The sequence below is a fragment of the Pan troglodytes genome, chromosome 11 (genome assembly GCF_028858775.2).
Source record: "Pan troglodytes isolate AG18354 chromosome 11, NHGRI_mPanTro3-v2.0_pri, whole genome shotgun sequence".
NCBI classification, from domain to species: Eukaryota; Metazoa; Chordata; class Mammalia; order Primates; family Hominidae; genus Pan; species Pan troglodytes.
The window spans coordinates 41,460,867-41,487,011 of NC_072409.2; the positions used below are offsets into that span (position 1 = coordinate 41,460,867).

Genomic DNA, 26,145 nt, shown 5'->3' on the forward strand with positions numbered 1-26,145 from the left:
GATACGCCTGCAGCTGCAGGAAGATGTATGGGAACAGACACACAACTCTCCCTCCCAGATAAGCACAACAAAGAGATATAGAAGCAGTCCAAGCCTCTGATAAACTCTCCCATCTTGAATCCTTAAAAACTCTTAGTCTGTAAGAGAGTAGGGGCCAGGCACGGTGGCTCACGCCTGTAATCCCAGCACTTTGGGAGGCTGAGGCAGGCGGATCACCTGAGGTCAGGAGTTCGAGACCAGCCTGGCCAATGTGGTGAAACCCCATCTTTACTAAAAATACAAAAATTAGCCAGGTGTGATGGTGGGTGCCTGTAATCCCAGTTAATTGGGAGGCTGAGGCAGGGAGAATCCCTTGAACCTGGAAGGCAAAAGTTGCAGTGAGCCGAGATCATGCCATTGCACTCCAGCCTGGGGGACAGAGCAAGACTCTATCTAAAAAAAAAAAAAAAGTCCTTTGACCTAACGGCCAGAATCGCCTCTCAGGTTTATTTTCTCTAAAATATCAAGCCACCTTTTGTGTTTCTTTCTTCTTTTGTTAATTCTTACACCAGTAATTTTTACCTTTAGTAACTCAACAGCTCCACACTGTGCATGACCATGTGGCCACCCAGGAATCAAAGGATTCTGGTCTTATCCCTACCCTTGCATCCTTTCTTTCACCAAACCATGTGTTTCCATGAGCCAGAGCCAGTCTAACAAATCCCACTCCTCTGACACCAGATGTGAAACTGGAAAAACTCAAACTGTGTTTTTCTCTGCTTTCACACCAAAACAATCAACACAGAAGACTTCTGTGACTAAATAGGTGGTCCCCACCAGCAAATGAGCAATCAGTTTTGCAGTGGACACCAGCAGGGTGTTCTTCAATTTAATTCTGACACTATCTACCTGGAGACAACATCAGATCCCACAGGTTGAGGGCCAAGACCAAACCCCCACCCCTGAACCCAGCCAAAAGCTTGCCCTCTGGAACGTCTGCCCGACTGGCTTCAAGTGCATGTTCCCACAGTGCCCTTTTTGGGTTTGATTAATTTACTAGAGTGGCTCACAGAACTCAGAAAAACTTACTTACATTTACTAGGTTATTATAAAGGATCCAGTTGAAGAGACGCGCAGGCCAAGGTACGGGGGAAGAGGTGCAGAGTTTCCACGCCTTTTCCATGTATTACCCACCAGGAACCTCCGTGTGTTCAGCCATCTGGAAGCTCTCTGAATCCTGTCCTTTTTGGATTTTTATGGAGGCCTCATTATGTCAGCATGATTGATTAAACCACTGGCCATTGGTAATCAATTGAACTGTGAGTCCCTCTCCCCTCCCTAGAGGTTTCGGGGGTGAGGCTGCAAGTCCTACCCCTCTAATCCTGCCTTGTTCTTTCCTGTTACCAGCCCCATGCTGAAGCTATTGAAGGGCTGCCAGCCACCAGTCAATCATTAGCAAACAGAAAGACACCATTTTGGTGTTTCTAAGGATTTTAGGAGTCATATGTCAGGAAACAGGGTCGAAACCAAATATATATTTCACAGTTTCACAAGTGGGATAGCAGGTGGGCAAGAATGGTTAAAGCAATAAACATGGTCAGTATATAGAATTTCAATGGCAACAATTTTCACAGAAAAGTTACTCTGCCTTTGGATTGAATGTCACTTCTCAAAGATATGCCAATTTTCATGGGAGAAATTTCTATAGATGGCTGACTATATCAATACTTGTGTTCGCTCGTTTAATTTTTTTTTATTTATTTATTTAGACAAGAATCTCACTCTGTCATCCAGGCTGGAATGCAGTGGTGCAATCTCAGCTCACTGCAACCTCTGCCTGCCAGGTTCAAGCAATTCTCCTGCCTCAGCCTCCCTAGTAGCTGGGCCTACAGGCACATGCCACTATGCCTGGCTAATTTTTGTTTTTTTAGTAGAGACAGGGTTTCACCATGTTGGCCAGGCTGGTCTCGAACTCCTGACCTCAGGTGATCCACCTGTCTCGAGCCCCCAAAGTGCTGGGATTACAGGTGTGAGCCACCATGCCCAGCCTCTCATTTAATTTTTAATACTACCTTATGGGGTAGTTGATATTGTCCACATTTTGTAGTGGATGAAACCAAAGCTCTGAGAAAGTAAGTCAGTTGTACAAAATTTATGCCTACCAGAAATGGGATTGGAAATAGCTACATTCCAAAGCCAGTGATAATTTGGGTCAAGGGGTACTGATAATTGTTGCTCCTATTGGTTCATTTTCTACTGAGCTTCTTTTTTCACTTACTATTATTACTTTTATTATTATCTTGTGATTTCATTTCACAAAATTATAAGTTTGCATTCCAAAAGCACCTAGTTCCTGGCTCGATCCTCATCTTTGCAGGAGATTCTGAAGCTTAATTGCTTTACATGTTTCAGACTAACCACTGAGCTTTTTTCATTTAAAAATATTTAATTGATAAAGATTGTATCTATTCAAGGTGTACAATGTGATGTCACTGTTTCAGTGCAGACATAGCTGTAACATAGAGAGCTTTTAAAATGAAAGCTTTTGGATAGTCTGTCAGTTTGGTTGTCAAAGTTTGGTATTTCCAGCAAACACTTATTTATCAACTCACTCTTTTATTACCACAATCAAAATAATAAATAGTAAGAAGGGATAGCATACATGATTTATTTTTCAGCGCTTCTCCAATCAAAAAGAAAAAAACAAAAGTATAAAAACAAATGAAAGATCACAGAAGTCCCCAATTTTCTTCTCTTTCATCAGTTGGGCAAAATAACCAAATGTCCATTTTCAGATGGCAACTCCCCTTTGTGCTTACAGAAAGGCTTTGTTGCCTGTTGGGTGCAAAGCTTCTATCTCTGTTACCTAAGGTATAATGCCCTAGGATCTCCTAGATCCTAGGGGAAATGGAACATTATTATCTCAAATGGATTTATTATGCTGCATATTCTTGGATATCTCTAGATCAGATACTAGGTTAAGATGCGTCTTACCTTAAGTAGCCTCTGTGCTCATTTGTACCATTAACTTCATGCATCCTAAACTGTTTTCTTCTCAATGTCCCTCCAGGGCTCCCTGGGGTAGGAGCAGCAGAAGAGGGCCCCACCTCCCTGGGTGTGAAAACTACTGGGATCAGGCAGGAGTGGGAGCCACCTGGCCGGCCATCCTGAGAAGTCACCTCTACAGGCTTCTTGCATTGCCCTAGTGGACTCTGGCAGAGTTCTAGCATTCCTGCGGATGGGGTGCTGAGGCTGTACAGGATGCTTGCTGAAGATGCTGGCTGGCTCCTGGTTGTGGGGACTCTCTAAGAAACAGAGGACATCGGCCTGATGCATGGCTCACACTTGTAATCCCAGCACTTTGGGAGGCCAAGGCGGGCACATCACCTGAGGTCAGGAGTTCAAGACCAGGCTGGACAACATGGTGAAACCCCACCTCTACTAAAAATACAAAAATTAGCTGGGCATGGTGGAGGGCACCTATAATCCCAGCTACTCGGGAGGCTGAGGCAGGAGAAGAATAGCTTGAACATGGGAGGCAGAGGTTGCAGTGAGCAGAGATCGTGCCATTGCATTCCAGCCTGGGCAACAAGAGAGAAACTCCATCCAAAAAAAAAAAAAAAGAAAGAAACAGAGACTTCTAAGCTCCCTGAGGCATTTCTAAGCATCTAAAGGACAGCAAGGAGGATCTAGGATTTGTGTGTTGTGGGGGCAGAGGAAGTTTCCCAAGTTCACCTGAGGCCCACTGAGCTCTAGGCCAAGTGCCAGTTTCCATAAAGTTGTAGCCAAATTAGCAACAATTCCTCTCTTAGCCTAAAAATTGCCATTCTGTGATGCTATTTACTGGGCATCTATCATACACTGGGGTCCCCAGTGCTATAGAACAAAGTCTTTGTCCTCAATTCACTTGGTTAAGGAGAAAGAATATGCAACTTAGTTTTGCTTGCCCTCCCGGTGTAACTAAAACACTTTCCTTATATCATTCAAATTATCATTTAGTTCCATTTCTCTCTTTGAACTTGGAGAAAAACTCTTTTTTACCACTATCTAATTTTTCTTGGTCAAATTTCTCTCAGTTTCCTCAGAGCCATGCAACCATCACCAGATGCTAACTCATGAATGTTGCGTATCAGCAACTTTCTACACAGAGTGCATGGAAATTTAGAAGCTGGGGAAGTGTGCATGAGGAGAAGGGTGCTGTGCAGAGGTGTGGGTGGGTTGAGAGGACACGCAGGCCATATCCGCAGTATAGAAGCTAATTAGCCTGGGAAAGGTCAGCTTGTATAGTCTTTGCTCCATTGATAGCAAACCTGAGGTGCTGGCTGAGGGAACACAGGCAGAACCACCCGACTCCAAGCCTTGCCAAATCACCTGTGCCTTCTGCCATCGCCCGACTCTTCCTCCTAGAGTGGGAGATAAGTATCTGGGCAGAGGATCTTATGAACAGAAAATGCATTTAAAACAAGCAATTGAGGCTGGGTGCAGTGGCTCATGCCTGTAATCCTAGCACTTTGGGAGGCCAAGGTGGGCGAATCACCTGAGGTCAGGAATTCGAGACCAGCCTGACCAACATGGTGAAACCCCGTCTCTACTAAAAATACAAAAGTTAGCCAGGTGTGGTACCAGGTGCCTGTAATCCCAGCTCCTCTGGAGGCTGAGGCAGAAGAATCTCGCTTGAACCCGGGAGGCAGAGGTTGCAGTGAACCGAGATAGCGCCACTGCACTCCACCCTGGGCGACAGAGCCAGACTCCATCTCAATCAATCAATAAAGCAATTGTTCCTCCTCGGATCAGAACTGTGAGTTTTATACTGAACTGTTACATGTTGTTTCCTCTTTCTATCTTAGCAACGATCAAAAAAAGATCAGATTCCTTTTGCAGAGGGTGGGCTAGTTCTCCTAAGGAGAAGCTGGGTCCTCAGTGGATCCTCTGGATTTGAGGATGAAGTTTAGAAGTGCTTGGGACCATAGCTGTGGGTCTGATTTGAGGACAAGAAAACCAAAACAAGGGGGCAGCACTGGTGTGGGGAGGTGGGAAGGAGAAAACAAGGAACATAAAAAACAAAACCACCAGTATGGAGTTTGTAGCTCAGAAAAACTTTCAAGCTTATACGGAGAAGATTTCCCTGTTTTGATTTATAAGGGGATCATACAGAGAATCACGGATGCTTGATTATCTGGTTCTATTTCCTTTCTGTGGTCTCAAATTTTTTTAAAAGAATATTTTATGTGTTTGTTTTTCAAATTGGTGAATGAATAGACCTCACTTTTTATAATACCTGGGCTTCTCAGAACCATGAGTCACTGACGTATTATCATTGGAGCCAGGCTTAAAATCTGACATTTAATTAGCACAGGTAAGAGGCAGAGCCTTTGTCTCCTAGAAATGATCAAGCACAAAAACACCCACGAAGAACCGGGCAAAAACGCCCTCCTGGAAGCTGGTGGGGTAGGAAGGTGTGGAGGCCCAGTCCTGCCTGGGCAGCCTGCCTGCTGCGTGACTCACCTGTCTTTTATTCCTTTCAGTGTGAATCCAGCTGAGCCTCATTCACACTGAAGTGGAGAGACTGCCCTGGGGAGCCTTGGGGCTTTACCTGCACGGCCTTGGTGCTCACATTCCAGCTCTCTTAGTAGCCTCTGGCTCCCAGAGTCCAGTTTGCCAAGCAAGTGATGGGCACTGGTGGAGGGACCAGGCTAGAGCCCAAAAGCTCAGCTTCCTTGTCTAAGCCCTGATGGCCTAACGTGCATTAAGTTATTTATTCACTTTAGAAAAGAGCCTGTCCCCACCCTTGATTCTGTATCTCCCACTGCCCTGACCACCCTCATCTATGCCCTGACCTAAAATGGGGCATAGAAGAGCCCGCATCTCTTAGGGCAGTGGTTTTCAAAGTGGGTTCCCCTGCATCCCTTGTGAAGTTTTGTTTTTTTTGTTTTTTTGTGTGCGTGGTGGTTGTTGTTGTTGTTGTTATTTGGGGAGGGTGGGGGACGGAGTCTTGCTCTGTCGCCCAGGCTGGAGTGAAGTGGTGCTATCTCAGCTCACTGCAACCTCCGCCTCCCGGGTTCAAACAATTCTCCTGCCTCAGCCTCCTGAGTAGCTGGGATTACAGGTGTGCACCACCACACTGGCTAATTTTTGTGTTTTTAGCAGAGACAGGGTTTTGCCATGTTGGCCAGGCTGGTCTGGAGCTCCTGACCTCAGTGATCCGCCCACCTCGGGCTCCCAAAGTGCTGGGATTACAGGCATGAGTCACTGCGCCCAGCCCACCTTGGCAAGTTTTTAGAAAGCAAATTCTGGAACCCCGTCCCAGACCTACTGAATCAGAAACTGGGGGATATGTTCAGCAACCTGAGCTTTCAGGAGCCTCTGGGTGATTCTGATAAAGCTGGTGTTTGAGAACGAGCATCATAGGGTTGTTGGGAAGATGACCTCAGGAGCACGTGTGAAATGCTCAGAACAGTGCTCACACCTAAGAATTCTTTAGCTATTGGAAACCCAGGAAGTCACAGATAGAGACGCTCTTCCTCTGGAGCAACCCCAGGACAGGTGCATCTGCAAGCTGAGCCTCTCACAGCACAGAGCCTTCTCTGTCTTCACCACTCACTAAAGTGACACAGGGTGTCAAGGGGAAAAAATGCAAGTTCCTACATTAGTAAGGAAAGACTTTATTAATACAAGATATTGCAACAAGGAGATGCTCAAAGCCGAAACCAGAAGTGTCTCAGGAAAAGGGTGGGTAAGCAATGCTTTTTTATGCAGAGACCATGGGACAGCTGGCTGTGAAAAGAATAAGGAGGGGTTGTAAAAGCTGCTGTGTGGGGATCTTGAAACTTTTTTGTTTTTTGAGACAGGGTCTCCCTCTGTTGCCCAGGCTGGAGTGCAGTGGTACAGTCATAGCTCACTGCACCCTCAACCTCCTGGGCTCAAGCCATCCTCCCACTTCAGCCTCCTGAGTTGGTGGGACTATACGCACGCACCGCCAAGCTTGGGCTATTTTTATTTATTTTTTGTAGAGACAAGTTCTCCCTATGTTGCCCAGGCTGGTCTTGAACTCCTGAGCTCAAGCAATCCTCCCGCCTCCGCCTTCCAAAGCGCTGGGATTAGAGACACGAGCCAATCACTAGGCCTGGCCAGGGTCTTGAAACTTAAAAGGCCGTGTCAAGCATTGCAAGGGAAACACAAGGCAGAAAATGTTGCCAGTACTCAGGTACATGAGGCAGGGATCTGAGGCTGAGATGGAGCAAAAAAGTCACAGTGTGGGAAGTTCCCAGGGAGTGTAGGGTCCAACTCTCTTAGTCAAGCCAGCCTTAAGTTATTTTATTTTATTTTATTTTATTTTTATTTTTTAATTTAATTTAATTTTATTTTTTGAGACAGAGTCTCACTCTGTTACCCAGGCTGGAGTGCAGTGGCATGATCTCGGCTCACTGCAACCTCCGCCTCCAGGGTTCAAGCAATCCTCCTACCTCAGCCTCCCAAGTAGCTGGGATTACAGGCGCCCGCCACTAAGCCCAGCTAATTGTTGTGTTTTGAGTAGAGATGGGTTTTCACCATGTTGGCCAGGCTGGTCTCAAACTCCTGACCTCAAGTGATCTGCCTGCGTTAGCCTCCCAAAGTGTTGGGATTACAGGCATGAGCCATCGCGCCTGGCCAGCCTCAAGTTATAATAAACACAAAGTTTTCATCATCATTGTCAAGAAACTGATTTTAATTTTGCCACGTGTACCAGGATGTTTATAGCCCCCACTGACAACAGGTCTTAATTCCTGGCCCCTGAAGCTGTTATCTTAAACAGCAAAGACTTTGTAAATGTGATTCCATGAATAGTTCTGAAATGGAACAGTTATCCTGGGTTACCTGAATAAGCCCTAAATGCAATCACAGTGTCTTTATAAGAGGGAGGGAGATTAGACACAGACAGAAGAGATAGCAATGTAGTCACAGAGATTAGAGTGATGTGGCCACAAGTCAAGGAATGCGAGCAACCACCAGTGCTGGGAGAGGCAGGGCACAGATTCTCCCCTAGAACCTCAGGAGGGAGGAAGGGAGGGAGCCCTATCACACCTGGTCTTTAGCCCAGTGATGCCTGTTTAGGACTTCTGGCCTCCATAACTGTGAGGGAATAAAGGACTCCTGTTTCAAGCCACCAAGTTTGTGGGGATTTGTTACAGCAGACACAGGAAACGAATACACCTTGTTTCTTGAAAGGACTTTTTGAGGTTTGAAGAATTTTTCAGATTTGGCTGAGAGTTTGTGGATTACTGTTTTAGAGGAGGGGAGAAATTCCACCATTTCTCTTGTGAATTGGTTTCCTTGTTACTTGCTATACAAAGATGCTTCACCATAGTTCCATTTAAATATATCTGTCCTGTTCGATTTGCTATAGAACTGAAATTACTGTAGTGAACCACATATTTAAATATGGAAAGGCTGAACCTCAGAAAGCTGTTAGGAAAGCTAAGAATGTGGAAGTGAATGCTCATGCTACACCAGAAGAGGAGAACTGGTACCGAGTAAGAGCTGAATTCTCATTGATTGATTTACGTGCTTGATGAATTGGCTGATAGTTTAACTCTACAGGAAAAGCACAGTTACAGTAACCGAGAAAAGTAGTTATTTCATAAGTGGTTTTATATGAACCTCAAATCATAAACAGGCTGTTTGCTATACGATTATCAATGGTGACAAACCATTTTGCAAGTGGACAGTTTGCTGGATAATGCTTCTTAAGAGTAATTCTTGGCTCAGTGAATTTAAACAAATCGGAGGGGGTTATTATACTGGGGAGAGGTGTTAAGTGATGTCAGGGTCTTGAATGCCACCACACTAAGTTTGCCAGTTCCCCTATGGTTTAAAATTTCCGGAGACTGGGTAAAGAATTACATCCTCTTTTATTTATTTATTTATTTATTTTTGAGACAGAGTCTCACTCTGTTGCCCAGGCTAGAGTGCAATGGCGCAATCTTGGCTCACTGCAACCTCTCCGCGATTCTCCTGCCTCAGCCTCCCAAGTAGCTGGGACTACAGGCATGCACCACCACACCTGCCTAACTTTTTTTGTATTTTTAGTAGAGACAGGGTTTCACTATGTTGGCCAGGCTTGTTTCGAACTCCTGACCTCAAGTAATCCACCCACTTCAGCCTCCCAAAGTGCTAGGATTACAGACGTGAGCCACCATGGCTGGCCTATATCCTCTTTTAATAGTGAGTAAAAGAAAGCTACACAGATGCACGTGAGAATATACTTTCACAGGCACTGCGTTTTAAATAGGAATCGGGAAGTTCTGCCAACTCCATTTTATTAAAGGCATAACCAAGGCTTGGTTGCTTCACTAACATGTGACTGTTCTAAAAATTATCACTCATCAAAATTATTTTGCAAAGAAATAGGAATAGAAGAGTAGGGAAAGAAACAAATATTTAAATATAACTGTCCTGGCTAGTAATACCACATTTCTGTAATGCATTTTTTTACAGATGTGTATAAATAGATATAAATAGGTGTCCTAAGTTGGAGCAATAACGTCTTCCACCCTCTTGCTTATTGGCTTTCTCCCATATTTCTTCTGCATTTACATATTTCTGGTATAATTTTAGATTTGGGGCACACTTGGTTTGAAAAGGGTCTATGTTTTCTCCACTACTTTTGTCTCACATTCCAAAAAACAAAGGGGATGCCATTCTTCAGGGCAGCACCTGCCACTCATCTGCTGTCAGGCTATTGCTTAAGGCACAGATCTTAATGGCCTGGCAGGTTTCTCCACCCTACAATCTTAGGGAGTTGTGGCCCAAGGGCAACTGTAAAACCCACGTATTAGAATAACTTAGCTTTCTTGTGATAGACTGAGTAAACAAATAGACAATGGCCATAGTATATGGCAATAGAACTCTGACCCACAGAAGAAATGAAGCATGATATCTGCAGAGACCAACTCAGAACAGTCAGGACTTACTCAGTGGCTGACAGCTTCCTCATTTTTGCCTCTGCTTCCAACCCAGGACAAACCAGAAAAACCAAATATACTCCACAAACAAATCACATAAGACGCTCCATCTCTAGTTATCCCTCCTTCAGCTTCTCCATGACGACACTCTGCAAAGAGGACATAGCTGAAGTTGCCCCCTTTTTCCCCTAAAGCTTTTCTTCTCCCTTGTCTTTGAATTGTCTCCTTTGTTATAGCAAGTTCTGAATATATGGCCTCTGTTTGTTCTTATGTGGTGGTCTTCATTTATTTCCACATGTGAATGATGATTGTGTTCAACACAATGATTAATTTTTTAAAAAGAAAAAAAAACAGCTATTTGCAGTACAAGATGGTTTTTTTTTTTTTGAGACGGCAAATTTGCAGTACAAGTACAAGATGCTTTTTTTTTTTTGGGACGGCATCTCGCTCTGTCACCCAGGTTGGAGTGCAGTGGCGCATGCTCTGCTCGGCTCACTACAACCTCAGTCTCCCAAGTAGTTGGGACTACAGGCATGCATCACCATGCCTGGCTAATTTTTGTTTGTTTGTTTTGTATTTTTGGTAGAGGTGTGATTTCGCCATGTTGCCCAGGCTGGTCTCAAACTCCCAGGCTCAGGAGATCCACCTACCTTGGCCTGCAATACAATATACTTTTGTATTTTTTATATAACCACCTGACAGCTTTGGCCCCTAGTTGTATTTGAGAGGGAAAAGCTGCTATTTATTTAAAGGAAGGACATACAATTATTAATAAATTGATTTTTAAAAAGATGTATTTGCCTGATGGTGCTTCTGAAAAGTTGTCAGTTTGTTTTTAATTTGTTAAAAGAAAATCCATAGCCAAATTAAATTTAAGAGAATTTAATTGAGCAAAAACCAATCCGTGAATCTGGCAGCCTCCACTGCCAGAGTAGGCTCAGAGAGACTCCAGTGCAGCCACATGGGGGAAGATTTATAGACAGAAAAGGGCAAGTGAGGCACAGAAACTGCAGGATTGGATACAGCTCCATGTTTGCCTTATTTGAACATGGTTTGAACAACTGAACCTCTTTGATTTACAGAAATTCGGGGATAGGCACAAGAGCAGGCTACAGTCTGTTTACACCTCCATTTAGATTACAATTCGCTATGTACAGAGAAACCTTTAGGCCAAACTTAAATCACATGGGGAGGCAGCTTTAGGCTAAACTTGATTTCACAAATTTTCAAATTAACAAGTAAAAACTGTGGATATTATTCAATTTAATCTTTAAGAGTTTATTAATCAATATGCATTATAACTTCATTTTTGTAAAAACAAAAAAAGATATGCCTAGAAAAGGGTTATGGAGAGGGGACAAGGGACGTTTATTTTCTAAAACATATTTTTTATAATGGATGTTTTTTATATAACTTTAAAAAGAATTAGAAACGTTTCTGAATTATTAATGATTTCCTTAAATCTTTAGCTACATATATTTCTCCATAAAGAGCAGTTCCTCAAACTGCAGCACCTCAACCCTGATATTACATATTTTTATTTTTATTTTTATTTTTTGAGACGGAGTTTCGCTCTGTCACCAGTCTGGAGTGCAGTGGCACAATCTCAGCTCACTGCAACCTCCGCCTCTCGGGTTCAAGCAATTCTCCTGCCTCAGCCTCCTGAGTAGCTGGGACTACAGGCGCCCACCACCACGCCCAGCTAATTTTTGCATTTTTAGTAGAGACAGGGTTTCACCATGTTGGCCAGGATGGTCTCGATATCATGACCTCGTGATCCAACCGCCTCGGCCTCCCAAAGTGCTGGGATTACAGGTGTAAGCCACCGCGCCCGGCCGGTATTAAACATTTTTAAAGTAAATTTATTAAATCTCAAAAGAAGCACACTTTGAATACTGAGGAAGAGACGTTGTAACCCATAAGCAGAGAGTAGGTAAGTAAAAGCAATTTCCACGACTCTCAGACTGGGCGTAGTGGCTCACGCCTGTAATCCCACCACTTTTGGGAGGCTGAGAGGGGAGGATCGCTTGAGGCCAGGAATTCAAGAGCAGCCTAAGGAAACTTAGCCAAACTCCATCTCTACAAAAGAAAAATTTTTAAAGCAATTTCACCATTCTCAACGCTTTTCTCTTTTTTATTAACCAAATATTTCTGTAACTCTTTTTTGTTGTTGTTGTTGTTGTTATTGAAAGACATGGGAGAAGGAAGAATTCCTGAATGCAACAGACTGGGAAGGACGCACCACAAAACGCTCCGCGGTCTCTGGACACCCTATCAGCTAGTCCCGTCCCTCCTGGTGTCCGGTCTCGACCATCCATCCCGTGTTTTGGGAGTGCCTTTCCTTACCAGATTCTTCTAAAGCCCTGATGCACCCATCCTTAAGTGGAAGGTAATGCTTTTGCCGGGGGCTGTGCGTTCTTCCACTCCGTCCCACCTTTGCCGTGGACTAAACAGGAGCCACCGAACGAGAGTACCCTGGCTCCCGGCCCTGCAGATTTTCACCAAAAACTCTAGGACTAAGTTAAAGTAGGGACTGAAATACCACACAGAGCTCGCTGTAAACCACCCGCTCAGCGCAGTAAGTCGGGATAGTCAGTAGATCTGAGCCCTTGAGGGAGGCGCCTCCCCCTCCTCCGCGCAGCCCCCGGGCGCCCGGCCCAGCTTCCCGCAGCCAGGGTCTATTGAGGTAGGCGCGCCCAGACCTGAGACGAGTTGGGACTGGGCTGCGTCACGCGCGGGCTCTAAGCGCCCGGGGCCCCGCCCAGTGGCCGGCACAGCCAATCGCAGCGCGGGAAGGCGGTGGGGGCGGGGAAGGCGCACTGGAAACTTAAATCCCGAGGCGGGCGAACCTGCACCAGACCACGGACGTCTGTAATCTCAGAGGCTTGTTTGCTGAGGGCGCCTGCGCAGCTGCGACGGCTGCTGGTGAGCGTCCCCGACCAGACCGAGGGACAGGGCGAAGGGGGACTGGAGGAGGGAACCCCCCCTTTAGGGACACTGAGAGGAGGCGGGCGCGACCCCTGGGAGTGAGAGCTTCTGCCCGGAGCTCTGCCAGCCTCGAGGTGGGGAACGGGGGAAGGCGGTTGGAGACCCCAGGGGGGCGCCGGCACCACTGGGAGGGCCCGGGCGGTGCAGGTCAGTCATCCTGTGGGCTGAAGCCGGACCGGACCGGGCGGCTTCATGCCCCCAGCCTGGCCGCGGAGCCCCCGCTCCCTGCGCCGCCGCAAACATTCTCGGGGCGCGGCGGCGCGTGCAGAGGGCGAGAGCAGGCGGTGCGGCCCCGGTCCTGGCCCGCCCGGAGCTCCGGGAGCTGCCTGCCCCGGTCCGGGCCCTGGCCCTGGGGCCCCTGGCTTCCAGCGGCGCGGCCTCGTGACCCTGCCCCGGTTTAGGGGAGCGAGTAGCACAGACCCAAGTGTGGGACGGCGGGAATAGTGGGTGCTCTCCTTCCCAGTGTCTCCTGGAAAGGGATTCCCGAAAGGTTTTATTCCAAAAGGAGAGGTTGGAAGACATAGCTCATCTCCTGCTGTGTATCAGCCAAGAAGGTGTGAGGTGGTGTTCCTTGGGGATCCGCTTGCATCTACTTGGGATGGTACGTCTTCATTAGTGAGGTTTTGCCTGGATGACCTCAGTACAATTGGTGCAAAACCTGGACCAACTCTTTCCTAGTTTTCTAGTTGTTGCCTTAAGCTTCTCACCCGTCAGGTATCTTTCACACCCTTCTTATACCCTAAATTATCGCATATGCTGTTTCAACGCCTCCAACTCTGCAGGCTGCTTTTAATTTTGGTGGGCCCATCAAATACCTCCACTTGGCCTGTTTCAGCCTCTTCCACAGTCCTTGGGGAAATGCTAGGGAGAATAATTGAAATATTTTTATTCCACGGGGGCTGTAAGATGGCTTTTTAGGATTGGTCTAATCAGATACTCATTTCTTTTCTCTTTCTAGGTTTTGAAACATGAATCTTTCGCTCGTCCTGGCTGCCTTTTGCTTGGGAATAGCCTCCGCTGTTCCAAAATTTGACCAAAATTTGGATACAAAGTGGTACCAGTGGAAGGCAACACACAGAAGATTATATGGCGCGGTTGGTAACATCTGAAACTGTCCAGAGGGACTCTGGAGAGAATGGTCCTTGCTGTTGGGAGTTGATAGCCAGAGAGTAGCTTCTAGACACCAGACCTTACCAGGCAATAACCTAACAGCACCCATTATAGGTGCAATATGGGCATATATCTCCATTGTGTCTTGGCTTGGAGAACAGCTCCCAGAGAAGTATCAACCCATCCCTGGCCATGGTTTCTCTTCCATTTCTGCCCGCACATCGGCTTGGTGAACATGGGTTGGGTAAGTAGACATAAAGTCCACCAGCTATATGTTTGCCTCTAGAATGAAGAAGGATGGAGGAGAGCAGTGTGGGAAAAGAATATGAAAATGATTGAACTGCACAATGGGGAATACAGCCAAGGGAAACATGGCTTCACAATGGCCATGAATGCTTTTGGTGACATGGTGAGTGTGGCAAGGATTGCTGAACTCTGTGCTGCTTCTCAGTTCTTCACCAAAATAGTCTTGCTTTTAACATTTTATTTACTTTTCCTTGAAGACCAATGAAGAATTCAGGCAGATGATGGGTTGCTTTCGAAACCAGAAATTCAGGAAGGGGAAAGTGTTCCGTGAGCCTCTGTTTCTTGATCTTCCCAAATCTGTGGATTGGAGAAAGAAAGGCTACGTGACGCCAGTGAAGAATCAGGTGAGACAGCGTCAGATTCAGACCCTGTCTCCACAGGAAAGCCAAGAAGGAATTGGTGTCATTGCTGTGGTAGATGGTGGCACAACATATGGTGATGGGTTTTTTGTATTTTTGGTTTTTGGTGTTTTTTTTGTTTGCTTATTTGAGACGGAGTTTTGCTCTTGTTGCCCAGGCTGGATTGCAATGGCGTGATCTCGTCTCACTGCAACCTCTGACTCCTGGGTTCAAGAGATTCTCCTGCCTCCACCTCCCGAGTAGCTGGGATTGCAAGTGCTCACCACCATGCCCAGCTAATTTTTGTGTATTTTTATTAGCGACAGGGTTTCACCATGTTGGCCAGGCTGATTTCAAACTCCTCTCCTCAAGTGATCTACCCGCCTCGGCCTCCCAAAGTGTGGCGATGGGTTTTTTTTTTTTTTAAAGAATATTCAGATAATTCAATTATGGGGTACTGTATTTGTATTGGTCTTGTAAATTGACAGCTTTTTTTTCTCCCTTTTTAGAAACAGTGTGGTTCTTGTTGGGCTTTTAGTGCGACTGGTGCTCTTGAAGGACAGATGTTCCGGAAAACTGGGAAACTTGTCTCACTGAGCGAGCAGAATCTGGTGGACTGTTCGCGTCCTCAAGGCAATCAGGGCTGCAATGGTGGCTTCATGGCTAGGGCCTTCCAGTATGTCAAGGAGAACGGAGGCCTGGACTCTGAGGAATCCTATCCATATGTAGCAATGGTAAATGGAGCTCCTTATCTTGTCATTCGTGCTCTGCTTTTGGAAAGTGGAACACTTTCAGAGATAACAGATACTTTTTTCAGAATTCACATTTTATATGGTAGAATCTACATCTGCAAACCGTGAGTATTGTCATTATAAATTATTAGCCTTTGGCCAGGCGTGGTGGATCACCTGTAATCCCAGCAGTTTGGGAGGCCGAGACAGGCGGATCACGAGGTCAGGAGATCAAGACAATCCTGGCTAACACAGTGAAACCCCGTCTCTACTAAAAATACAAAAAAATTAGCCCGGCCTGGTGGCGGGCGCCCGTAGTCCCAGCTACTCAGGAGACTGAGGCAGGAGAATGACGTGAACCCGGGAGGCGGAGCTTGCAGTGAGCCAAGATCGCACCACTACACTCCAGCCTGGGCCGCAGAGCGAGACTCCATCTCAAAAAAAAAAAAAATTATTAGCCTTTGCACAGTTCTCTGGTGAGATGGTCAACAGCTAATGGTTACCATATAAGTAACATTAGATGGTTAACACATAGCTGTTCTTGCTTTTACATAACATGGAGAATAAGCAAACCATTCTACATATAATAGAACTTTATCCATTGTGAAAAATTTTTTATGGACAGATTGACCTAGGGGTTCTCATTGAAGAAATGTCAACTAATTTTTCATTTTCAAATCAACGAATAGCATTTTATTTCATGGGACGATTTATAAGGGTGTTGATTTGGAAATCCTAGGTTGCAAATTGCTGAGTGTTTCGGTTCTAGAACTAATGTTCCCCAGGAGGTAGATGGTAGTGATAAGTCTCTCCCCCTTTAACTTTAAAAGGATGAAATCTGTAAGTACAGACCTGAGAATTCTGTTGCTAATGACACTGGCTTCACAGTGGTCACACCTGGAAAGGAGAAGGCCCTGATGAAAGCAGTCGCAACTGTGGGGCCCATCTCCGTTGCTATGGATGCAGGCCATTCGTCCTTCCAGTTCTACAAATCAGGTAAGTGTCATTTTATTATAGAAATTTAGGCAGAATTGGGAAGCATCACCGTGATTGATTCTTGGATATGACATCCTGCTTTGCAGGAATGTAGTATTTTGAGAGTGAGCATTTAACATAGTGATGTTTGCATTTGACATGAGAAAATACTTAGTTATGTTAAACTTCTCATAAATATTTTTAAATGGCTATGTAATTGTATAGAGACAACCTAATTTTCCAAACTATTTTCCAGTTGTTGGGCCTTTTTTTCTCAAAGTTTTTTACTACTGTAATTAGGACTGTAAAGAATCCCCTTCAAGTTTTTGTTTGTTTATTTTGGTGCTATTTTAGACTGACATCCTAGGAACAGAAAGGGATTATGCGAGTTGGTATTTGGGCTCAGAGATATCTAAATCACCTTAGCTGTAAACAATAGGTTTTATCTTTTGGATTTTCTTTTTTTTTGGTAGAAAATATCTTGAACTTAGTTGAAGTTAGTTGATTTCTAGTGAGTCGAGGTTGACTTTTTTCCTTTATCAGCCATTACTGTTTTCCGGCCAATATTGTTTGGGTCCTTATTTGGCATTTGTTTATGACATTTTACTGAATTTAGAGATGCCTCCCTTATGGAGGGTGGTAGGGTGGGTTACTGTCACATGTCGCTTGGAGCTTCTCACCCCAGCATTGATTTTACTCTCCCAGGCATTTATTTTGAACCAGACTGCAGCAGCAAAAACCTGGATCATGGTGTTCTGGTGGTTGGCTACGGCTTTGAAGGAGCAAATTCGAATAACAGCAAGTATTGGCTCGTCAAAAACAGGTATAAAACTCAAAATTGAAAAGGGAATTTTTGTTCCAAATCAGTATTTGGATACAAGTTCACAAAAGCTCAATTTCAAAATTCCAAAAGTCCTTCTTCTACTTAGAGTGAACACAGAAATATTAATGTTTGATTATAAGATTCCGTACCAAGCTTTTTGGAGTTATTGCTATGTATTTGTAATATTTTATTACTAAGTTTTGAAAATTTTTAAATTCTGAAACACATTAGGCCTCAAGGGTTTCAGACAAAGGACTGTGGACCTGTAGGTTTGAGAGCTGATTGCTTTTTTCTGTCTAATTTTTCAAGAAGGAATAGTAAGCAGAAACATCTGCCTCTGCTGGTTCTTTGTTAAGTCTGAGAGATCATCCGGGAGTCCAGTGGTCTGTGTGCATCCTTCTATTGTCATTGGATGCCCTGTCATCGAATTTCACTCCCCAGCTCTCAGGCTTTGAAGGTTGTCAGAATCTATTTTCTCACAATTAGCATTCTTTAATTGAGATGTGACATAAGGTAGTATGTGGGGACAGACTGCTACAGTGGAATTCCAGTTCTGCCTCAGTATCTTAAATAGTTAAGGACCCACAATAATCAATATATTCATTCATTCATTTGTTTATTTATTTTTTGAGACAGAGTGTCGCTCTGTCACCCAGGCTGGAGTGCAGTGGCACGATCTCAGCTCACTGCAACCTCCGCCTCCTGAGTTCAAGTGATTCTCCTGCCTCAGCCTCCCAAGTAGCTGGGACTACAGGGATGTGCTACCATACCCAGCTAATTTTTTTTGTATTTTTTAGTAGAGACGGGGTTTCACCATGTACGCCAGGCTGCTGTCGAACTGACCTCATGTGATCCGCCTGCCTTGGCCTCCCAAAGCACTGGTATTACAGACATGAGCCACTGTGCCCAGCCAGTTTTATTTTATTCTGAGATGGAGTCTTGCTCTGTCACTCAGGCAAGAGTGCAGTGGTGCAATCTCAGCTCACTGCAGCCTCCACCTCTCGGGTTCAAGTGATTCTCCTGCCTCGCCTCCCAAGTAGCTGGGACTACAGGCATGCGCCACCACGCCTGGCCAATTTTTATGGGGGTTTTTTTGTTTGTTTTTTTCTTTTGAGATGGAGTTTTGCTCTTCTTGCCCAGGCTGAAGTGCAGTGGTGCAATCTTGGCTCACTGGAACCTCTGCCTCCTGGGTTCAAATGATGATTCTCCTGCCTCAGCCTCCCAAGTAGCTGGGATTACATGCCCGGTTAATTTTTTTTTTTTTTTAATTTAGTAGAGGCAGGGTTTCACCATGTTGGTCAAGCTGGTCTCAAACTCCTGAAACCTCAGGTGATCCACCCGCCTCAGCCTCCCAAAGTGCTGGGATTACAGGCATGCACCGTGCCTGGCCAATTTTTATATTTTTAATAGAGACGAGGTTTCACCAGATTGGCCAAGCTGGTCTCAAACTCCTGACCTCAAGTGATCTGCCCACCTCGGCCTCCCAAAGTGCTGGGATTGCAGGCGTGAGCCACTGTGCCCAGCCTCAGGACATTTATAAATGGATATTAACAGCACTTAGAATAGTGCCTGACACATGGGAAGCACTGTTTAAGTATTAGCTATTATTATTAATGGAGCCAATTTTCCCTTGATTCCTTGTATAAAATGGAAAACCTGCTCCTCTTTCAGCTGGGGTCCAGAATGGGGCTCGAATGGCTATGTAAAAATAGCCAAAGACAAGAACAACCACTGTGGAATCGCCACAGCAGCCAGCTACCCCAATGTGTGAGCTGATGGATGGTGAGGAGGAAGGACTTAAGGACAGCTTGTCTGGGGAAATTTTATCTTGAAACTGACCAAACGCTTATTGTGTAATATAAACCAGTTGAATCATTGAGGATCCAAGTTGAGATTTTAATTCTGTGACATTTTTACAAGGGTAAAATGTTACCACTACTTTAATTATTGTTATACACAGCTTTATGATATCAAAGACTCATTGCTTAATTCTAAGACTTTTGAATTTTCATTTTTTAAAAAGATGTACAAAACAGTTTGAAATAAATTTTAATTCGTATATAAAGGTGGGCCTTTTTTTAATGCATTGGCTTTTTGTGTAGTCAGGAAATATAATTAAGCTCTGAAATAATAACTTCATGTGCCAATGGTATGTTAGGAGAAAGATGCTAGCAGAAAGCTGGCTTCCTGGCTCTTGAGTAGTTATAAAAATACAGACTTTATATCAGCTGCCCAGTTACTGTGTGTAACCCAACTCCTGAATCTACCAAAATTTGATAAACAATTTGGAAGGACAAACCTACATTTTTTTTTTTTTTTTTATGAGACGGAGTCTCTCTCACTCTGTCACCAAGGCTGGAGTGCAGTAGCGTGATCTCAGCTCACTGCAACCTCTGCCTCCCGGGTTTAAGCAATTCTCTGCCTCAGCCTCCCGAGTAGCTGGGATTACAGGCGTGTGCCACCACGCCTAGTGTATTTTTAGTAGAGAGAGGGTTTCACCACCTTGGCCAGGCTGGTCTTGAACTCTCGACCTCGTGATCCACCCGCCTCAGCCTCCCAAAGTGTTGGGATTACAGATGTGAGCCACTGCGCCCGGCCCCTAAATTGTTTTAGTAAAGAAGAAAGCAGTTGACTTTTTAGAAAAGGAAATGTCTTCTTCCTTTGACACATAACCTCAAGATGGTTAGGTTACGTGATAAAAAGTGAAGCCGCTTGTTACTGGAGCCTCTCTCAATTGCTGGTGACCACTTTGCAGTCTGAGGAAGACGCAGGTGCAAGTAAGTTACCAAGGGTATTTTGTTTTCATTCCAAGTCTCTGATGACATATTCCACCTAGCTCTTCTAGAAAAGCTTATTTGTTAACTAGTGTTAGCAAAAATAAATGGTGTGGTTAACAAATCTCAGGCATTTGACAGTAGCTGGAGAAATTTGTTCAAGGTCCACAAGAGATGAGGCTGGGCTACAAAAAGAGGCCTCTGGCCGAAGATGGATAAAAGATCACAAGTGAAAGGTCAGAAGTCACTAGGCCAGACTCTGGCTACCTAATCCCTGAATTAAAAATAAACTCAAAATGGGGGGGGAAAAGGCTAAGCATATAGTTACACAGGTAGTAAATACAAATAAAACGATATTTTTGCATATTTAAAATACTGGAAGAAAGTACACCAAACTTGTGGGTGAATTATGGGTGATTATTTAACTCGTTTAGTGAAAAGCATGTATTTTTATGAGCAGGAGAAAATAGTAAAGATATACCCACTTTCTGCAGGCTAAAGGAGAGCCCTGTGTGTGTTTTAAAAGCCCATGTTTCCAGTCAAATAAAAAAATACTGGGGATGAGCTGGTGAAATTTAATCGAAAGGTGATCCATTGTGAATGCAATGGGAGGGAAGGGGCATGTGGGACTGTGTATCCCAAAAACCCTTCGATAGCCTATGTCCACAGCCATCTCTGGAAAATCCAGTCTACCATATTCAGTCTTGAGTTTTCTCTGAGAAAGGATTCCTTCGTCTTTGCAGCAGCAGGCTAAGACGGTACTCTCCACAGATTCTTGGAACAACAACCCAGGCTCTAAGGAAACATCTAGGCACTAAATTGAATGAAAGAGTGATGGCTTTTTATTCAAATAAAAAAATTTCAAATCTGTCAAAACAGCACCCCTCGGAAAACTAAAATAGAGATATTTCAAGATTTTATAATTTTCAAAGACCTTTGAAATATTTTAAACTTGTGAAAAGTTACAAACCTGATGTGTTGTCTAAAAGCGTTTTTCAAACAAGCCAGTAGACTTGAAAAATCTAGTCTGAAGCACAGACTTAACCAATATTTGCTGGGGATATGCCCCCAAATCTGGCCATAAACAAAATCTCTGCAGTACTGTGACAGGTTCATGATGGCCATGACGCCATGCTGAAGGTTTACCAGAATGAGAGCAAGGAACACCTGGACCACCCAGGGCGGGAAAACGGCTTAAAGGTGTTCCTAAACCACAAACAATAGCATGAGCGATCTGTGCCTTAAGGACATGTTCCTGCTGCAGATAACTAGCCAGACCCCATGCCTTTGTTTCGTTTCCGGAAGGAATACTTTTAGTTAATCTATAATCTGTAGAAACAATGTTTATCACTGGCTTGCTGTCAATAAACATGGGTAAATCTCTGTTCGGGGCTCTCAGCTCTGAAAGCTGTGAGTCCCCTGATTTCCCACTCTGCATGCTATATTTCTGGGTGTGTGTCTTTAATTTCTCTAGTGCCTCTGGGTTAGGGTCTCCATGACCAAGCTGGTCTCGGCAAATATTTCCTATACTCGAACATCTAAATTGTTTGTTTTCTTACTTGAATTGCAAAGGAAGTAAGGAAGGGTGAAATAGAAATGACTGAGCATATTAAGAGGGAGGAGTTTGCTGATGTGGGAGTGTAGTTATGACACTTGGGCATCATACTAGAGGCTATGGACTTAGTAATAAGGAAACATCCACTCAGCCCTATGTGTGGTTCATGTGTATGTTTTGCCTATGAAAGTTGAAACTGTTTTCTAAATGTTATTTCCTTTTGTAACTGATAAAATTTCTAAAAAACAAAGAAGAAACTTCTCTGTATTAAAAATAACAAACATTAGTAAATGTATATATACAGTCATGTGTTGCTTAATGATGGGGATACATTCTGAGAAATGTGTCTTGGGTGATTTCATCGTGACTTGAACATCATAGAGTACACTGACACAAACCTAGATGGTATAGGCTATTACACACCTAGGCTATATGGTTCAGCCTGTTGCTCCTAAGCTACGCACCTGTGCAACACATCACTGTGCTGAGTACTGTACACAGTTGTAACACAGTGGTAAGTATTCGTGTATCTGAACAGAGAAAAGTACAGTAAAAATATAGGGTCATAATTTTATGGGACCACTATCATATATGCAGTCACTGACCAAAACATCACACATCACATGACTTGTGTGTATGGATATCTCAATTGTAAACAATTTCACAAATGTTCATTATCTCTTTTTAAGTAAGTTAATAAGTAAAACTATTACTAAGCTGCAACGTGTTCTTGTTCTGCAGTGTATTTATTCATTTGGATACAGTTGATCCTTGAACAATGCAGAGGTTAGGGGCACCAACCCTTGTGCAGCCAAATATTTGCATATAACTTTAATTCCTCCAAAACTTTTCTACTAATAGCCTACTGTTGACTGGAAGCCTTGCTGATAACATAAACAGCCAATTAACACATATTTTGTGTATGTATTGTAAAATACTGTGTGCTTACAGTAAGCTAGAGAAAAAAATGTCATTAAGAAAATCATGGCCAGGCACGGTGGCTCACACTTGTAATCCCAGTGCTTTGAGAGGCCGAGGCAGGCAGATCACGAGGTCATGACATCAAGACCATCCTGGCTAACATGGTGAAACCCCATCTCTAATAAAAATACAAAAACAAAATTAGCCGGGTGTTGTGGCCGACACCTGTATTCGCAGCTACCCAGGAGACTGAGGCGGGAGAATGGCGTCAACCCGGGAGGCGGAGCTTGCGGTGAGCCAAGATCGCGCCACTGCACTCCAGCCTGGGCAACAGAGCGAGACTCCGTCTCAAAAAAAAAAAAAAAGGCAATCACAAGGAAGATAAATTATATTTACTAAGTGAAAGTAGATCATCATAAAGGTCTTTATCGCTGTTGTCTTCACATTCAATAGGCTGAGGAGGAGGAGTAAGAAGCAGGGTTGGAGTTGCTGTCTTGGGTTGCAAAGGCGGAAGAAAATCTGTGTATAAGTGGACCGTCAGTTCAAACCCATGTTGTTCAAGGATCTACTATTTATTGGGCTCCTATGCAATAGCACTGTGCTAGGCTCTGGGGACACGAGTGAAGCAAATAGTCACACTCCCTCCCTTGCTTACATCCTTATGTTGCTGAGCCCATGCATAACCTCTATTCTTGCCACCATGTCCACTTTGTTCGTGAACCCCAGGGTGGCTGGGGAAAGAGGCTGACTGGTATCCAGAGAAAGGTCATCCTATTCACTCAGTTATTAAAATCCTCCTCTGCTGAGGTCACCCTTTTGTGAGAATTCACATGGGATACAAATATCTTCACTTGTTTTTTTTTTTTTACCCATTCAGAGATATCTGTTCAGATAGGCGTTCCCCAGACCCCTTTATCACCAATTTGCCAATCATGTTCATTACAAGTCTGTGGTCACCCAGCCAAATCATTAACCGTAGCCCATAGAATGGTATATAATCATACACCTGGCTATTTCTTCTTCCAAGCAAAATGAACAACCAAGTACACTGCTGAAAGTTTTGTTTCCCTTCACCTCTGTTCTTCAAGGATGTCTCAGAAACGTGCTGTAATCCCGCAGCATCCATTGGTTGGTGCCTGGATATTGTACAGAACCATCTATAAATCAGGCCCAAGTTTTCTCTTCCTCACCCAGTTGATGATAGGGAACTCTGAGGCCATAGGTGTGGGCTGGGAAAGAAAACATGATGTAGCAGGAGTTAGGACTGTCAGTGTTGGGACCACTTCTTCCTGTAACTTACCTGTGCCTTCAGGGCCTCCTCATGCCCCATCACACATACAGTCATCCCTTGATATCCATGGGGGATTGGTTCCACAACCCCCTGCAGATACCAAAATCCACAGATGCTCAAGTTCCTCATATAAAATGGTGTAGTATTTACATATAACTTACACACATCCTCCCTTATACTTTATCTCTAGATTCCTTATGATACCTAGCACATTGTAAATGTTATGTAAGTAGTTGTTATACTGTATTTTTTTTTTTTAGGGAATAATGACAAGTTAAAGAAGTCTGTACATGTTCAGCACAGACTATCCTTTTTAAAAAAAAAAAAAAATTGGGCTGTGCGCAGTGGCTCACGCCTGTAATCCCAGCACTTTGGGAGGCCGAGGCGGGCAGATCATGAGGTCAGAGATTGAGACCATTCTGGCTCGCACAGTGAAACCCCATCTCTACTAAAAATACAAAAAATTAGCCGGGTGTGGTGGTGGGCACCTGTAGTCCCAGCTACTCGGGAAGCTGAGGCAGGAGAATGGTGTGAACCCGGGAGGTGGAGCTTGCAGTGACCTGAGATCGCGCCACTGCACTCCAGCATGGGCGACAGAGCGAGACTCTGTCTCCAAAAAAAAAAGAAAAAATTTCTACCCGAGGTTGGTTGCATCCCACACAGTTTGAACTGTAAGGGCTCACAGATGCAAAGGCAGGAGCTCAGCTTCACTCACAGCAGGATTCCTAGTGCCAAGAACACCATAGGTGCATAGCAGGTGATCAAAATAATTGTATGTGGCTGAATCAGTGAGAGGTAAGAGAGAGGACTTGATCCTAGCTGCAAACTAAGAGACCTCATTAAAACCTAACGTGGCTGGGTGTGGTGGCTCACGCCTGTAAGCCCAGCACTTTGGGAGGCTGAGGGGTGGATCACCTGAGGTCAGGAGTTCGAGACAAGCCTGGCCAACATGGTGAAAACCCATCTCTACTAAATATACAAAAAATTGGCTGGGCATGGTGGCGGGTGCCTGTAATCCCAGCTACTTGGGAGGCTGAGGCAGGAGAATCACTTGAACCCAGGAGGCGGAGGTTGCAGTGAGCCGAGATTGCACCACTATACTCCAGCCTGGCAATAAGAGCAAAAGTCCGTCTCAAAACAAAAAACACCTAACATGTGAGGCCCAGCATAGTGGCTCAGACCTGTAATCCCAGGATTCTGGGAGGCTGAGGCTGGAAGATTGCTTGAGCCCAGGAGTTCAAGACCAACCTGGGCAACATAGCGAGACCTTGTCTCTGGGAAAAAAAAAAATTACCTGGGTATAGTTACAGTCCTAGCTACTCGGGAGGCTAAGGCAGGAGGATTGCTGGAGCCCATGAGTTTGAGGTTACAGTGAGCTATGATTGCACCACTGTATTCCAGCCTGGGCAATGGAGTGACACCCTGTCTGTCTTCAAAAACTATATATATATATATATATATATATATATATATATATATATATATATGGTGTATGTGTGTGTATGTATGTGTATGATATCAGAAAAAAATAACGTATTCATGGTGGGGGAAAAAAGAGCCTGACTTTTGAGGTGTATAAGCATGGAGTCGGGTTCAAATCAGGCTCTGATCTTTCTGGCTCTGTGATATGGGGCAGGGCATATTACCAAGCTCAGCCTCAGCATCTCTACCTGTGAAATGGGCTTGATTCAGTACCTACCACACAGGGCTCCTGTAGTATGTATGAATTAATGTTTGTGAAATATTTAGCATGGTGCCCGACACATGGTACTCAGTAAGAAACAACTATTGCTATTAAGTGCTTTGCACTTTGGTTTTCACAGAGCTAACAATTTTTACTGTCTAGCTTTGTGTCTTTGAAAGATTTTTGAGCTCTGAGAATGACCTTTTAAGACCTCAGCACTTCTGGAAGAGGTCACACTTTGAGCTTCAATAGCTAGCATTTTTGTCAATTAGTTAACAGTGTGCTGAAAGCAAGTCCCTGTAGAGAGTGTTCACGGGCATGAGCCACAGGGAATACAATGTGAGGCCTGTGGAGGTGGCAGCAGAGGATGTCAACAGGGAAAGCACAGAGTACCAAAGACAAAAGTTGCCCAGGACAGTTCTGTGTTAGCTACCTGGTGGCAGCCTGGACACCCAAAGATAGAGCTGAAGACACCTCTAATACAAGAGGCGGATGCCCCGGAGACGTGGCTGATTCCTTGGCTAATTTCCTCAGCCCCACCGTTGTGCAGCTTTGTGACTTCCTGGAGAGCCTACATGCAAACAGAAAAGTCCCAGGATAAAGAAATGTGGATATTCCACACATTTTAAAAAGACCTGGAGGGATGAAGAGGACAAGCTGTCCCAGTAGGCCCCGGAGTGCCCTGGTTTTAACACTAAATGTCCGACATCCTGATAACCCTTACTCCCA

The 26,145-nt window shown here is 44.5% G+C and overlaps 1 protein-coding gene across 2 annotated transcripts; it reads left to right on the forward strand.

Moving 5' to 3' along the window:
* The first annotated feature begins 12,729 nt into the window (after nucleotides 1-12,729).
* Nucleotides 12,730-22,243, forward strand: CTSV (cathepsin V). 2 transcript variants are annotated; one of them, XM_520130.5, is made up of 8 exons: nucleotides 12,730-12,845; nucleotides 13,867-14,002; nucleotides 14,305-14,427; nucleotides 14,522-14,668; nucleotides 15,172-15,396; nucleotides 16,224-16,389; nucleotides 17,074-17,191; nucleotides 18,863-22,243. In XM_520130.5, the coding sequence occupies exons 2-8, from the start codon at nucleotides 13,877-13,879 to the stop codon at nucleotides 18,960-18,962; spliced, it is 1,005 nt and encodes a 334-aa protein (XP_520130.2). In that variant the 5' UTR covers nucleotides 12,730-12,845; nucleotides 13,867-13,876; the 3' UTR covers nucleotides 18,963-22,243. The 2 variants fall into 2 exon arrangements, with proteins under 2 accessions (XP_520130.2, XP_009455239.1); XM_009456964.3 differs by having other exon boundaries at nucleotides 12,774-12,982.
* Nucleotides 22,244-26,145: the final 3,902 nt, after the last annotated feature.

Coding starts and splice junctions, on each gene's coding strand:
- CTSV (XM_520130.5), top strand. CDS start 13,877: ATGAATCTTTCGCTCGTCCTGGCTGCCTTTTGCTTGGGAATAGCCTCC. Junction 14,428..14,521: donor TGAATGCTTTTGGTGACATG/GTGAGTGTGGCA, acceptor TTTTCCTTGAAG/ACCAATGAAGAATTCAGGCA. Junction 14,669..15,171: donor TGACGCCAGTGAAGAATCAG/GTGAGACAGCGT, acceptor CTCCCTTTTTAG/AAACAGTGTGGTTCTTGTTG.